We start from the raw sequence: 16,307 nt of genomic DNA, 5'->3' as shown, positions 1-16,307 counted from the left end.
TCCAACCAAAGCCATTGACATCTGGCATGCTGACAGTTTGCGCTCACGCAGGCCTGAGTTTGTGCGCAAACATGGAACAAAAGGAACTGAGGATGGCTCAGATTCAGATGAGCCATCCTCTGAGCCAACTCTCAGAGTTCAGAGAGTGCTGATGAAATGTGTAAAGCTCTGAAATTATCAAAATTAAAAGTTAATGATTTTTTTGTGGCATGCATGTACTGTATGTGTATCTATTGTACTTGAATTGTTGTAATAAAATCCAAAATGTACGTAGAACCGAGCCTGTGTAAATGTTCGTGAGGATTAGGCTGTACGCTATGATAAGAAAGATGTAGGCCTACACTCGGAGCCATAGGTCTCCTGAACAGCCTCTCATGTCGCATGTAGTAATTGGCTCAACTTGTGACCAATCAATATCAATTGGTAATTGATAATTCGTTGATCGCTCGCTGCTGTACTGCGATTTCTTCAGGGCAATGAATGGATAAAGAAGGAGGACTGTAGTCATTCGCTGAAGGTTTATTTATTTTTATTATATTGTATAAAAAATAGAATACAATAAATTGGCATGAGCCCAGTGGAGACTTCATATCTAAACGAGCGTGCGGCCGGAAGTACCTTTGGACCGCGGCGACGCGCCTGACAACCCCGCAAACAACAGCGGTGATCTGGTGTCAAGACGCTCTCTCAGCCCGGGACTTCGAGTTCTGCCCCTGAGAGCCGTAATACCCCAAAGTGTCATGCGACTCAAGTCATCGACTGCATGTTAACATGAACTCCAGACAGCACCAGACGCTTCTGCTGCTGCTGCTGCTGGTGTGCGGCGGCGGGGCCATCGAGATCATCAGCACGGGCATCGCCGTCGGCATGGCAGCTGCGCTCACCGGCTTCCTAGCCAGCTATCCCAACATCTTCTACTATTTCCACGAATGTTGTCGAGCGGAATGGATTTCCTTCAACAAAACGGGTACGATTAAACCACCGATAAGTAGCTCCCTCATACCTTACACTGAAGTCTGATCGTCTGTGTTAAGTTACTGTTACTAAGTACATGTACTACTGTCCAGGGTGTACGGTAGTAGCTGGAAGCTCGGTTCAACAAGATGTCGTTAGGGGATAATTTATGTGTTAAATGAATACTCTAGGTCGGGAAAGGTTAACCGAAAGCAGTAACGTCGCGTTGGCTTAAAGTAACTTTTATTATCGGTCGCTAACGGGTGACGTCAACGTCGCGGATAGATTACGTCAACGAATAAGGGAAAGTACTCGTGAGCGGCGCGCTGGGGCGATGTGCGGTTGTTTACGCTTCCTCTCTCCCGTGTTTTTATTGTTGTGAATTTATTAGCTCACTAATGTACGTCGTTAAGAGAGAGTGACGATGGGAACGACATGCAGAGCCTTGCTCGTGTGTTTTTTAACAGCAAACCTCGTCGTGAGCGCCTTCGAGCCGTTCACAACAACGATAGCTGTAGGGGTTACCGCCGCTCTGGGCCGCACAATATACAATTACTTCCATGAGAGTTGCGATCCGAAATGGGTACAGTTGAATGCAACAGGTGAGAACTGTGCAATTTACCTTTTGCGGTGCAGATGGATCCCTAGTACCGAGTCAACAGCGGGCTTTGTTGTGGAATAACATGTAGCGTTAGGCCTAGTGGAACGACAACAATCAAGAGTGCATACCGACCAATCCGATTTTACTTTGCATAATATATCGTTAGAAACGGCTTTACATTTTGAAAAGCTTTCATGTTGTGCAACCCGAGACGTACGAAAATGCGCAATTCAATTTTTTTCACTTTCAGGTTTGCAGGCAGACCTGGAAAGCCAACTGTTCGGTCAGCATATAGCTTCTCGCATTATTCTGAAAGCTGTGACTGGATTCATGAACAATAACAACCCGAAGAAGCCTCTGGTCCTCTCTCTCCATGGGTGGACTGGCACAGGGAAGAATTTCGTCAGTCAGCTTATTGCAGATAACATCTACAAGAAGGGGATGGACAGCAGCTTTGTCCACATATTTACCTCTGAACTCCATTTCCCGCATGCAAGCCAAATTGAGACATATAAGGTAGTCTGAGATTGAATTTTATTTAAATACAACCTGCTAGTACTAGTTGACTGGTGCATGTTGTCCATTCTCTAATAGCGGTCTCCCCTTCCTCCACAGTCTCAGTTACAGCATTGGATCAGAGGAAATGTTACCAACTGTGCCCATTCCATGTTCATCTTTGATGAGATGGACAAGATGCATCCTGGCCTGATTGACAGCATAAAGCCATTTGTGGACTACTATGAAAAGCTGGATGGTGTGTCATATCGGAAAGCCATCTTCATCTTCCTCAGGTGATTACAGCGTTCTGGTGGAGATTGGCTGCCGAGCATCACCCAAGTGGGTGCTACACACACTGGTGGTGGTTAGTGAGGTCCCCCCTTCACTGTTAAGCGTCTGAGTGTCTAGAAAAGCACTATATAAATTCAATCCATTATTATTATTACAGACATTTTTTGTTGCGAGTTATACTCCAAATAATATATACACAGCAAAGATGGATGAACTTTATGAAAACTGTTTGAAAAGCCTCAGTTTCAACTGAAGCTGTTTTCTATTTTGCCCTACCATTGAACAGGGCCAACGAGGGCCCCTTGAACAAAATAAGAATGCAATAAAAATAATACAGCGTTATCTTGATGACATGTGAGGCATCAAATGAGTGCCGTCGCCTAGAGTCCGACTTAAATGACTGCAGCGCGAGGGTGAGCCAGCTTATCAGAGAGAGGAAGACCTTCATCTCGAACGTACGCTAAAGTATGCAAATCCGTGGCCAGTTCGAATCCCGACCGGTAGGCCAAATATGTGGACAGGGGGAGTAATGCAGTACTCTCCTATGTCCTCATCCACCTCCACGGATGAGGTGCAAGCAAGGCCCCTGAAACCCCCTACTGCTCCCAGGGCGCACTGTGGCTGCCCACTGCTCCAGGATGTCGGTGTGCCCCCTTAAGTGTGGACCTCTGACTAGGTCACTCCTCTGTGTTCACCGGTTCCCGGATCGGTCAAAAGCAGAGAAAAAAATTCAATAAAGGATAACTTAACTAAAATCTCGCCCCTCTCGCCATAGCCTACAACAATGTGAATATTCTGCATATTCCTATGATAATCGTGATATAAAAGACTGATGGAATACTCATCCTATAGCCTAAAATCGACTTTGGTGTGACTGTATGTATACAGTCATTCAACTCAATGATTTGTTATTTGTCGTGTTTAAAAAAATCAAACATTCGTGTTCAATGTAAAATGACCTTGCGTTAGTCAGTGCTCTTTATCACAAAGGACAACCGGCTAATTATATATAATATTATTAGCCGTTTTTTTTATTTTCTTCTCCTTTAGGTCACTTTGTTCTAAGTCTTGATATACGAACAAACATTTGTACACAAATATAAATTGCTGACCGCCATCTGATCTGCACGCTTCATCCGTTTAGGGGAAACACTGATGTACTCTTTTACTATGTTTGCAAAATCAAGCTGGATAAACGTCTGGACAATCTATCTATCTACTTTCGAGCACATTGGCGTTGACTTAACATTACTGATATTCCTGATAGTAATGCTGGGGGAGAGAGTATCACGCACACCACCTTGGATTTCTGGAAAACGGGAAAAGACAGAGAGGAACTTGCACTGAAGGACGTAGAGATGTCCCTCTCTCTGGCTGTGTTCAACAACAAGAATAGTGAGTATGATGTCATGTTTCCCGACGAGACTTGGTGTGCCGTATAAATTACGGCGTTCGATGTAAGAAATGCTTGCAGAGACTCGCAGAAGAGAAACCATATCGTCAAACAAAGTACTGCCACACGTGGGAAACCGGTCTGTGTTTAAACCATTGAGTGGCAAAGTCACGCCCCTTGTTGTATAGCCCATGGGAACTATGAGATTGAAAATATGAATGAGTTTCAATGGAGAGAAAGTAATTATTTTCTGGTCCCAGTCTTTATATGCCCTGGATTACACATGTTTGGGGATTTGAATGATAATTTTTCATGTCAAGAGTTTGACAGTTTATTGTGCAATTGTTCAGTTAAAGGCTGTAGAGATAACACAATGAGAAATACTACATGTCTCGTATGTGACGTCAAGCTCCCTGCGACTGGCGTGGAGAAGACCGATAATCTCCCCATCGGCATAACTGAAACTCTCCACATGCCCCGACTTATAATGGTTTTCACCTCTTTCGATGCTTTTATCCTCCCGTTGGAAAAGGGGAGGATAGGGGCGGGTGGTGACGTCAGTGTTTCCCGCAGCACTGTGCGGTTAAGGCGGCCGCCTTAACAACAATAGAGCCCCGCCTTGACTACCAATGTATATAAATACAATTTAATATAAAAAATATTTTTTTTAATTCTTTTTAGATATATTTTTTAATTATTATGCATTAAGAAAGTAGAAAACTCTCGTAGGGAAAGAAAACATACTTCCATCAGGTGTAAAATATAAAGATCAATAATGCATCGGTAATACTGTTCATATCAATGGTTGTGCCCCTTGACCACCTTGACTAAGACATTTACTGGGGGAAAAACTGGACGTATATCATTCGCGTCGAGAGCAGCGGAGAGCTGTAGTTCACAAAGCGGCCTCACACAAAACCTAACAATATCAAACTTCTCCACGAAAATGTTTAGTTTTCTTTGCATGAAAAATTATCATTTAAATCCATTCATATTTTTCGATCTCATAGGTCCCATGGGCTCTAGCGGAAGGGGTGTGACTTTGCCACTCTATAACTTCCATTAGCATGCCTTTAGAGAGCTATCAATAGCATTTTGTGTGAACCTTCCTTTTTAAGTGCTTTGCGACATACCACCAAGCAATATTTGTCAGGTTTCCAAGTGTTTATCCAAATATTCTGGGAAGAAAAAGTCCCTTCATAGTGTGCATCTCTCACTGCCTGTAAACATAGCAGGTGGAGACCACTGCCTCACAATCAGGTTTGTAACAACTGATGGTTTTTATAAAGTGGTTCAATTGGTTAATTGTGTTCAATAACACACAATCACAATATCATGTCAGTGGCTTTGGGATCCACTCATCAGTCTGGGTTTCACTTTGTTACGGCAGGGCTTCAATGCAGCATTAAGGTTTCCCAACACACACGAGTTCCAAGTATGAGCGTTGGCCTACATTCAGCGATCACAAAGCAAATGGGTGGTTTGAACATGGTGCAAATGTAACACTTGTGTCGCTTAGAACTAGAAAATTACGCTACTGGGCCAGTCATAGGTTCATGGGGAGTGGCGAAATCAAACATAGAAATGAAAGACTGGAGACGGGGTTTATAATAATAAATCTGGCAGTTTACTTAAATAAGAAAAGATTAAATATTAAATAGATCAATAAATAGATAGGGAAATTAAATAATTATTTGCAATAAAATATACAATAAATATTCTTCTAACCCTTTTAAGAATCCCTTTTCCTTTTGAATGTTTGTTCAGGTATTAAATGGTGCTAAATAAATATTACATTTGTTCTATTACATAGTTTGTACAACTATATTTGTTCTGCTAAATACCGGTATATTAAATAAATGTGCTTACTTTTGTGGGAGGTTTCGCTAAATGCTCTACAGCAGAATGGTTACTAAGAACTCATAAAAAAACCTTTTTCTGATTTTGAGTATTAGATTTTTTAAATTGATAAACCGAAATAATCGAATACACTCTGCATTCATGCATGTCATTTGCCACACCGCCTTTTTCACCACACAACGGACGGAGTGCATCCTGAAATTAGTGCCCGTATGTACTGAATCAAGTTTGAAATGTTTTGAATTGAAGTGATTTTGTATCGCATTGTGATCCTTGAATCAAATTGAGTCATGAGATACCGAAAGAGCAAAGCCCCTAGGCGGAACCACTCTGAGTGGGTGAAAGACATGCATTAAGTCAGATCAGGAGTTGAGTTGACCCTTTCAGACTTTAATCAAACAACAATCCCTTGCATCGCAAATGCAGTCTCTTCCCCTTCTGTTTGCATTGACCATCTCATTCATTTGACCTTTGCATGTCTCACGGGCGAGTCTCTTAAACCTTAAGGTCAAAACGTTGGGGCGATAACCCTCCAAACTATTCCAGAATGAATTAGTATTGTGGGAAAGGCTTTATTTTTTTACATGGTCACTGATTCTTTAAACGACTAACACTTCTTGTGACTTTGTGCAGGTGGATTGTGGCATACCAGTCTGATAGACAAGAACCTGGTGGACTTCTTTGTCCCCTTCTTGCCCCTGGAGTACCGGCACGTTGTTCAGTGTGCCATGGCTGAGATGGAAGCCAGGGGCCTACCGCCAAACCCTGATTTGGCCAACCAAGTGGCCAGCGAGTTAACCTACTTCCCCAAGACTGACCGAGTCTTCTCTGTCAAGGGCTGCAAGACGATAGAGAGCAAGCTGGACTACTATCTATAATTAAATCAGCTTGGTGATCGATTGTGGTTTGGATTGTGCTTGGTAATTCTCGCGGTTCCTCTTCAAAGATCAAACGACTAGGTCTTATGTAGAGGAGGGGATTCGAGTTGAGGGCAACGGCGTCAGGCTGCTCTCTATAGAATGAACTTGATGATCGCTGATCACCGAACACTGGAGAATATGAAAAGATTGTGTCGGCTCTTTTCTACATGCAGTTCTATGTGAAATCAAGAGATGGTCTGATAATTGATCATACCTTTTGTCTGAACCACATGAAAGCTATCGGAACTACATTAAGTGAAAACAGTAATTGTGATCTTTTGCAATTGAACAAGAGGATACATTTTTTGGAAAGTATGTTTCAGGAAGCCACCAATTGTAGAAATGTTTTCCATCGCGCCTTAACTGGATAACTCATGTTTTTTACACCCATGAAAATAGTTTTGATTTTCAAATCATTTCATGTTTTTTCATTTAAGCCACAGAAAGAATTATCTACACTATCGATGGGGACACAATGTCTTCTGTTCTAACTGCAATTGAACATTCTTATGTTATTATAAAAAAATGATTATGGGGTTTGTTGCATCATGTCCACGGTTTCTAAAATGTACCATCACAGTCAGTGTTGTTTAAGAAGAATATCCAACACATTTTTATACCAACATCTTGCACCATTGGGTATCATTCAAGAGATTATTTACAGTGCCCTTACTACTGATGGCAATTCGTGTTTCATGAATTTAGGGGTGATTTTATGAGATTGTATATAACTAAGTTATATTGCACTGTATAATTTAGAAGTTTGATACCAATACATAATCTGGTGGGGGTCAAAGGAGCTCTTCCTCTTATGCCCAAATAGACCTATCTTCATCTTCATATGTCTCTAGAATAATTTAAGTGTAATTATATGATGGCTTCTAGTTTTTGAAAACTGTCCTTCGTTTTGAAGGACAGTTTTGAAATACGGATCAGTTAAAAATAAATAAACTCTTTTTCAACCGACCGCCACTGTACTTACTGTGCCTTATTGTAGCTCTGTAATAACCTCCTTCAGTGCATAAGAGGTTTCAGGGCTGTGGGAGTTGCTGTTCTGTTTCCACAGAAATCGGGGAGAATATTTGTGTCGGTTACCACTGACCCACAGCAAGCAATATACAATATTTTGAATTGAATCCATTGGTTTTAAGATAATGTAAGAATATGGATGTAAATCAGGTATTTCCAACTGAGACTTATAGGATATACAAACCATGCCTTTACACAAATAAAAGGCAATTGGCCCAATGGTTCATTGTAGTTTTCGTTGGCTTTTTTCTTTTTCTTTGTAAAAGAGTATCTTAACCTAACCTGGATACCATCCTGATCATATGACTCACCTTTGAGGACATTTGATAATTAGTCTGTATCTACATAATCAGGGACATTATCGTTATCAGGTTTTCTACACCTACCCTCTCTTTTCTAGGGGTACAGTGTGTGTGTGTGTGTTAAACACCTGGGTTTTTCATGGTTCGAGACACAAGATATTAGCCACATCTGTCCAGCAAAATAAATTCATCATCTTTATTGTCCAGTCACATCACCTCTGGGTGTTTTTCACATCAACGCTCCTGGTGGTGTCCCTAAAAGACTCTTTGTTTGTGTTGGGGCCCGCGTGACCACCTAGGTTAATTGCTGTCTGATGGTCGTCTTGATGGCCCACTTTCGGCCGGTGCACGGCTGCAGAATCAGCAGGTGCCCAAAGTTCAAGTATATTAATGCATCTCTTGAAGTCAGCCACTGTGTGTTTGGGTTTGTGTGGGTGTGTGTGTGTGTGAGAGTATCATCTTTGTTTGTTTTATTGTCTCATCCTCTTAACAGCCTGGTTGGATTACAGGCTTACATAATAATTATACAGTAAATATATAAGAATACAAATACCTATATAACTCACTCACTCACCTTCCAGTGGCACGCTGTGGACTGAGTTAATCTCAGAATGCAGTTAAAATGATGAAAACTCCAACCCTCAGGAGCTATTCTGTGATATTACATATTTGTAAACATAGGCCTACCTGATGGTAAACAAATCCAAACTGGCTGACTCAGTGTTTTTTATATAGTGCAAAAATGCAGAGTAGGACCTTTTTCGCCTGAGTGAGCTGGGAAAATGTGATTCAAAATTGTTAAACTCACAATTAGATTACAAAATATGTTATTCAATCACATTAAGTCACATTCGATTTACTTGCCCACATACCTGTTTGGAAAAAGGACCAAAAAAAAGAAAAATTTACGTGATTAACTTCTTTCACCCAAAAACGTTCATTCAATTAAATTCAATTCAATTTTATTTGTATAGCCCTTACAGTCTCAAAGGGCTTGACAGGCCAAATATTTATGACACCCCCCTTTACCCAAGCCCCCACAAGGGCAAGAAAAAACTCCCTTGAAATTAGCAAAGAAGAAATCTTGAGAAGAAACGCTTAGTAGGGGATCCCTTCTTCCAGGGATGGTCAGGAGTGCAATGGGTGCCATAATTGACAGGTAAATACATGCACATCATATTAAATTGGTGATGTGGTGCTGGCCGGTTAACCATGAGGAGAGTCAGACAGAATAGTGAATTAGAACGGAAAAATACATAGTGGGAATGCATACTGTATTAACAAAAGCACAAACAAACACAGAGTGGTCTTCACATCGCATCTGTGTCGTTTTCACACTCCTATGTTCCAAATGCAAGATTGTAGAGGTGCGTTTTGAGCTTTCCTTTGAATAGCTCCACAGAGTCAGCTTCCCTGATCACTGGTGGCAGCCTATTCCATAGGAAGGGTGCTCGAAACCCTCTCTGTCCAGCCGATTTAGAGTCCAAACGCTGTATGTAGTTCTAAGTAAAACTTTGTTTTTTACAGTCTGAGTAAAACTTTGTTGTTTCCAGTGTTTCCAGTGTTAGAAGAGTTTGACATACGGAGAGAGCCACAGTGGCCACTTCTCTTAATGCATCCTGCTGGCCTCAGAGCCATAATGTATGAAGGTATTATTGTAGCAAAAGTCTTTAGCACCTGTAACTGCAGAATTTGAATGCGTACACTAAAGTCACAGTAAATTTGAAGTCGTATATATTTATTTTGCATGTGTACTCTAAAGTCACAAATGTGTAACAGTACATTTGTAGTCGTAAAAAAAATATAAATATTTTTTATACCATTGTAAACACAAAATAGGGTCTACGAGTAGGCCTACGCTAATCTGTGTTACAGGTGCACAAATCCTTTTGCTACAATTATTGCAGCGCAGTTGGTGCAAAACACATTCGCACACCCGTGTTTCATAATCTGAGAACATGCCCAAAAGGTGTGCATTCGTAAACCCAAATTTGAACAAATGCATCAGAAGTTGCACATCTGTGAACGCTATGTTAATTCAGCATTTTAATGAGCGAGCACAAAACCATTTTACAACTGCTCGAATCTGCTCCTGCAAGTCTCAGCTGTGGGTTTTTTTGCAGGTTGTTTTGCAACACCCCTAGGTGGTAAATGTGTAGCAAAAGTATTCGTATCCGTAGATGACAGAGCGTCCGTGAGCGGGACAAAATAGTCCCGCCCATAATTTCCTAATCCAATGAAAATCGCCGGCAGGGATGCATTTCTCAAATTACAGTGACGGCTGGTGGTGATTTTGGGTGGGTGGGCTAAAGAATGCATTACATTTATCAATACTTCACAGGGCTCCAGACGCCATGAGGTCACCTTTATATCTCTGTTCATAACTTTCATATAATGTGAATGATTTTTAAACAAGATTAAGGTGTAGAGAAAAGCATTTCTTTATTTGAAGCACAATTATAAATAAAAATAAAAATAAGGTGTTTAAAGTGCTTCACTGAGCTGAAATTGAACATTTCGAACTAAACCATTAAGCAAAATAAAACTTTTTTTGTGCTTAAAGTATTACACAATTAAAATGTTGACTAGTCTCCCTTTGCGCAAAATGCGGCTGTAGACGATCACACACTCTTTGGTAGAGACGTCTGTGTCGCCGTCAATCATGAAGGACATGTATACCTATGTGGCGTTTCCGACGTCCGCAGTTGTCTTTTGCTTTAAGGCGTCGCCCATTAGGCCTACTGCAATGAATTGTGCACATGCCATCTCATTGCTATAGGCCTACGTCGGGTTGATGTTTAATCCATTTCTCTTCATGAGAATAATTTCGGATTTAAATTGAGAATGGCAACTCCTCTTTGGCAATGTTGTATGCAACATTAAATGAGATCATTTCCGATTCCTTAGAGAACCTTATTGTTACTGCCTGTCGCTAAAATGCAGCTTGGAGAGGGGCCACTATCTCTACACACTTGTCACGTCATGTTGGGTTATTTAGACAGCTTTTTAAATGTTTCGATACGAAACGTAGTTGACCCGCTTACAAATGCACTATTACCGGCCATATTCTGACCGCACTCCTGACAGTAAATCTGTGCATCGTTTGGTTGATGTGTCCCCAATCTTTTCACTTCCAATTTTTCCTCCAAAGACATTAAAGAAAACCGATTAGAAAGTAAATAATCCACTTCATTCATTTTCATGCTAACGCCCGCCATACTGCACTTGCGCTACTGTGCTGTGATTAGTCGAAGGACACTGTACTGTAGCTACTGTGCTAGGTCAGCCTTTGGGCTAAACTAATTTAGCCCAAATGGGAAGCATATGAAGGGGGCGTGTCAGGGCACCTGTCAATCAAACGTCAATGGAAGTTTACGCTACTGCGCTTGGGCTGAATACATTTAGCCCATTCACAGGAAAAAATCACTTTTTGGTGCTGTTGCTCCTTTAGGTTCTACCAAAATTTAAAACAATATGTTCTAAGTTTTTAATAATATTTTTTTTATTTTCACTGTAAGAGGGCTTAGCCCTGTTAGCCCATTTATACCAGCCGTCCCTGACTGGGACCCATCGCGTGCCAGCCATGGAGCTATAAAGATCGCAGCATTCTTTGCGCGGGTACGTTTCTTTCTGGAGAAGTGAAGAGGGCGTCCTACTGAACGGAGGTGGGTATCCTACATTATGTAAAATGAAATGACTTAGTTCAAGGGAATTCTCCCCAAAGTATTGCATTAACATTTCTGAATTTATGTTATGGCGACCATTAAAATACATTCAAGGACATTTGCGGCATGTTAATGAAATACTTTGGGGGGAATTCACTTGAACTAAGTCATTTCATTTAACATAATGTAGGATACCCATCTCCGTTCAGTAGGACGCCCTCTTCACTTCTCCAGAAATAAACGTATCCCGTGCTGACTCGTATGCTGCGATCTTTATAGCTCCATGGCTGGCACGGGGTGGGTCCCAGTGTAATTTGAGAAATGCATCCCTGCCGGCGATTTTCATTGGATTAGGAAATTATGGGCGGGACTATTTTGTCCCGCTCACGGACGCTCTGTCATCTACGGATACGAATACTTTTGCTACACATTTACCACCTAGGGGTGTTGCAAAACAACCTGCAAAAAAACCCACAGCTGAGACTTGCAGGAGCAGATTCGAGCAGTTGTAAAATGGTTTTGTGCTCGCTCATTAAAATGCTGAATTAACATAGCGTTCACAGATGTGCAACTTCTGATGCATTTGTTCAAATTTGGGTTTACGAATGCACACCTTTTGGGCATGTTCTCAGATTATGAAACACGGGTGTGCGAATGTGTTTTGCACCAACTGCGCTGCAATAATTGTAGCAAAAGGATTTGTGCACCTGTAACACAGATTAGCGTACTCGTAGACCCTATTTTGTGTTTACAATGGTATAAAAAATATTTATATTTTTTTTACGACTACAAATGTACTGTTACACATTTGTGACTTTAGAGTACACATGCAAAATAAATATATACGACTTCAAATTTACTGTGACTTTAGTGTACGCATTCAAATTCTGCAGTTACAGGTGCTAAAGACTTTTGCTACAATAATACCTTCATAATAATGGCCGCTGCTCACCAGGAAGGGGTGAACTACACATGGCATTCAAAGAAGCCAGTGACCTCAGCAGTGTTTTAATGTTTAATTTCTTTATCGAATTTAAGCCCAGCCAAACTCCCCGACCCAAGTCAGGAGTATGTTTTCAACGCAGTGTCCGTGACAACCCTCATCCCATTCTTTGTGATCTCCGTCTAGTAGTTAATCCGGTATCACCGCAATCCTGCAGCGATGCTTTCATTCAGATATGCCAACCCGGTCTCACGAAAAGACGTGACACTGTCACGTTATTTAATCTATTGAAACGTGTTCAGGATCACGTATTTTCAAATTGTTCGTGTTTACAAGCACAAATTCCAAACCCATGTATTTCAATTGGAAGTATTTGTCGTGTCACCAGCACGACTTCCAAACTAAGGTTCTGTGCGGGAGCGTTCTCCCTAATGTCCCTTAAGGAGCTCCGTACAGTACATTTATTGTTAAAAATTGTGAACGATATGACAGCTTTAGGCCACCCGTTTCTACTTTCACCTTTGATTCTGAGAAATTGTGACAATTCACAGATATAGGCTATTAAATGCAGGTGCGCTGCTCAGGCAAACCGCGAAAGAAAAAAGGGTAACTGCTTAATCTGATCTTTTTAGAATTGTATGTCTTGATGTTTTGATCTAACCATAGATCTATTGTCTTGTTTTTGGCTATGTGAATGGAAGTCCGCGTCGATGCCTCGCAAGTCCAGTGTCGCGAGCGGACGTGACATCTAGAAGTCATACCGTATAATAATGGGTTATCACTATCCTCGGGCCGGGCCTTTGATCGAGCGTTTTTACTTTTATTTTATCATTATCATAAATTAGCCTAATCTGAGGAGAAATCTATGCCATAAACAGAAATATTATGGGTCTTTATTACACGGGTCTTCTCAATGCCGTGGAACGCTCCGTTCACTTGCATGGGTCCGGGGATATCTCGGGATTGGTTTCTTTATTAATCGAATGGGAAATGCAATAGGCCTATTTTAGGACCGAATCACCGTTGAACTTGTTTCTAATAACATTTCTAGCGAGAAATATACTTTTTACTTGCATAATCTTGAGTCAGTGATTACGTATGATCTTTAGTTTTATAGTTATTAGGAAGATTTTATCGGCTCGCTCGCATGTTTCAATGACGTCAGGTTGCTAAGGACGCTGCTTTCGCTAAACTAGCACACACACACACACACACACACACACACACACACACACACACACACACACACACACACACACACACACACACACACACACACACACACAATGCATTTCGCTGCAGATATTCCCGCAATTATTATTACTTTCAAAACGTTGGCCAAGGTTGAATATCCTTTTTATTTGGGCTGCTTCTAGGACATTTTGGGTGGATTTTGAACGGTATGTGGGCGGGACGTTTTTTGCAGGACCTGGCAACCCTGCGCTGTTGCCCGGGGTGCTGAAATGCTCCGGAACAGATCTGGATCCACTATGGCCAAAAGACTTGTATTTTTTTCAACGGGGCTGCATCCAGTCACTTGACCGCCCCCTCTAATCCTTACATGGTTCTAAAAACCACGCGGCAAAGGAGCTGCCGTCCATTGTGTTGTTTTTGTCGTAAACTAGGGTCAGATGGTTAAAAAATAGACAGATATTCCAAGGTATCCTTAAAAGGCAGCTTGGATGTTTTTATTTTGTGCAGTTTAGACTTCTTCTATAACCTATTTTTGAAAGCAAAACACCAAGCTCATTGATTTAACGAGGCAGGGTTATTTGAAACAATTTATTGAATAAATATTTATGAGAGGTCATTCCTTCTCCTGAGTTTGCTTCCTATTTATGTCTAGTGTACACCCCTACTGTCAGCAAGCATCACCCCCCCCCCCCCCCCCCCCTCCCCATATGGATTTGGAGAATTGCTGCCACGTCCCGGTGGTGGAGGTATCATATATATGAAAGAGGGCATTCAATTATACTACAATGATCAATTAGGAGGCCGAAGCCCTAAAGGAAGTGATGCAATAGGTGACTGAGTCGACAACATTTAAGTAAGCCTTGGGGTCTCTTATATATCAAAGGGGGTCTCAAAGGACGCATATACGCTTCAACCTGTGGCTTACAGGAAATGACTCAACAAGTGCTCCATCTTGTTGCACCCACCCAGCGGCTCGCTTGCAAGATTTAGGCCTGAAGTTCTTCCCAGACCTACACCGTAGCCATCCAACCTGCATATCGGAGAATCAGGCCTCTCTGTAATAATGACAAAAAGTTATGAGAGGAATACACATGAACTTTTGTTGTCTCATAAGCGGCGTGGTGTCGGCTGCTTTTGACCTTTTGACCCCAGACTTCTGAGGGAATAGCTGAATCAATTCATTAGTCAATCAGAAGTATGTAAATATCTTCCCGGTGTCGTAAGAGGGCGAACAAGGTGTCCTTCAACATCTACGCTTCCAGGCGATTGCAATGGTGCCACACATGAGCATATTCGAACATGTTTAATGGTAGTAATTAGCTGTCGAAATTGGAGGCCTTAATCAATAATGAGCAGCTATTGATTTACTTTCCGATAGAAATTTGTGACAAATGACATATTATTTAGCATCTACACGTTGAGCTGAGTCCAATGACACCAAGCCTGACACTCTAGCAAATGTATTTTACATGGTACATATGGTCTAGGACATGATCTCGGTGTGGCAAGAGGGCAAGCTTGATCTCATTGGACTCAGCTTAACGTGTAGATGCTAAATAACATGTAATTTGTCAAGAATCTCCATCGGGAAGCAAATCTATAGCTGGTCATTATTGATAAAGGCCCCCAAAATCGACAGCTAATTACTACCCCGAAACATATTCAAATATGATCATGTGTGACACTGCCTGTGTGAACACCCCCTAGTTTTTTTTCAGGTGCGGGTGGATGTTTTACATTATATTCCTATGATACAGGGTGTTTTTGTAAAAACATCCTGGGTGCTTTTAAAAACACCGCTGCCAGCGGGTTTTTTTCACTGCTCTGGGTGGTTTTCAAGTTGGGATAAATTCAACTCGCCAAGAAAAAGCACCCGACGTCAGGCAGTTTTTTGACAGCTGACCAATGAACGAGAACCTACGTCACTAGGAAAAACGTTGGAAATTCAAGAATGGCGACCCAAACCAAGACGTCTTTCCCGACGGAGCAACTGGTTGTTCTTGTTAGTGAACATGTTGAGTTATATGACATGACCAACAAGTTATACCACAACATATATCACAAGGAGAGTATCTGGAGGACGATCGGTGGGATTTTGGGACATTATCAAACCGTAGCTCCTGAATACAACTATGAAACGCCCCGTACTGCTGCCGTCCCCGGTTTATGTCATGCACCCACAAACGGGAGGGTTCATCGTTATCCTCGTCGTTGTCATCTAACGCCAAAACAAGGGCTAATTTTCTCATCCTCGACATTGTAACTGACACACTAAATTCCCTTAGGCCACTCTCTCCCACCAGTCTTGGCTGCGGACTCGCATCCAACTTCCTCTTGTTTGCGGCGGCGCTTAGGGTAAATATAAAGATCTGACGAGAAATTGACGTTGCTGCGCTGTCCTCCTCCTTCTTAATTGAAGGAGCAGGCAGAGAAAAGCTCTCTCCTGCTGTGCTTTCATTAAAATCAAATTTAAAATCCCCGATAGTGATAAGACATCCATTATGTCACCGCTGGTCCAGAGACGTGTCAGGTGTGCGCGAGAGACATAACGGACACTTTTGTTACTGCCATGTATACAGTTAATTCGGAACACATTTTAGGAACAGATCTATGCCGCATAGAAATCTATGCGGCATAGATCTGCCATGTAAACGCGG

The 16,307-nt window shown here is 41.6% G+C and overlaps 1 protein-coding gene across 2 annotated transcripts; it reads left to right on the top strand.

Moving 5' to 3' along the window:
* The first annotated feature begins 426 nt into the window (after positions 1-426).
* Positions 427-7,770, top strand: LOC132456180 (torsin-1A-like). 2 transcript variants are annotated; one of them, XM_060050453.1, is made up of 5 exons: positions 427-967; positions 1,806-2,071; positions 2,171-2,346; positions 3,612-3,739; positions 6,231-7,770. In XM_060050453.1, exons 1-5 carry the CDS (start codon positions 772-774, stop codon positions 6,473-6,475), a joined length of 1,011 nt encoding a protein of 336 aa, XP_059906436.1. In that variant the 5' UTR covers positions 427-771; the 3' UTR covers positions 6,476-7,770. The 2 variants fall into 2 exon arrangements, with proteins under 2 accessions (XP_059906436.1, XP_059906437.1); XM_060050454.1 differs by lacking the exon at positions 427-967 and adding an exon at positions 1,219-1,556.
* Positions 7,771-16,307: the final 8,537 nt, after the last annotated feature.

The sequence above is a fragment of the Gadus macrocephalus genome, chromosome 4, assembly GCF_031168955.1.
Source record: "Gadus macrocephalus chromosome 4, ASM3116895v1".
Lineage (NCBI taxonomy): Eukaryota > Metazoa > Chordata > Actinopteri > Gadiformes > Gadidae > Gadus > Gadus macrocephalus.
Note: the sequence above shows the minus strand (reverse complement) of the source record. Positions and strands in the feature narration are given on the sequence as shown.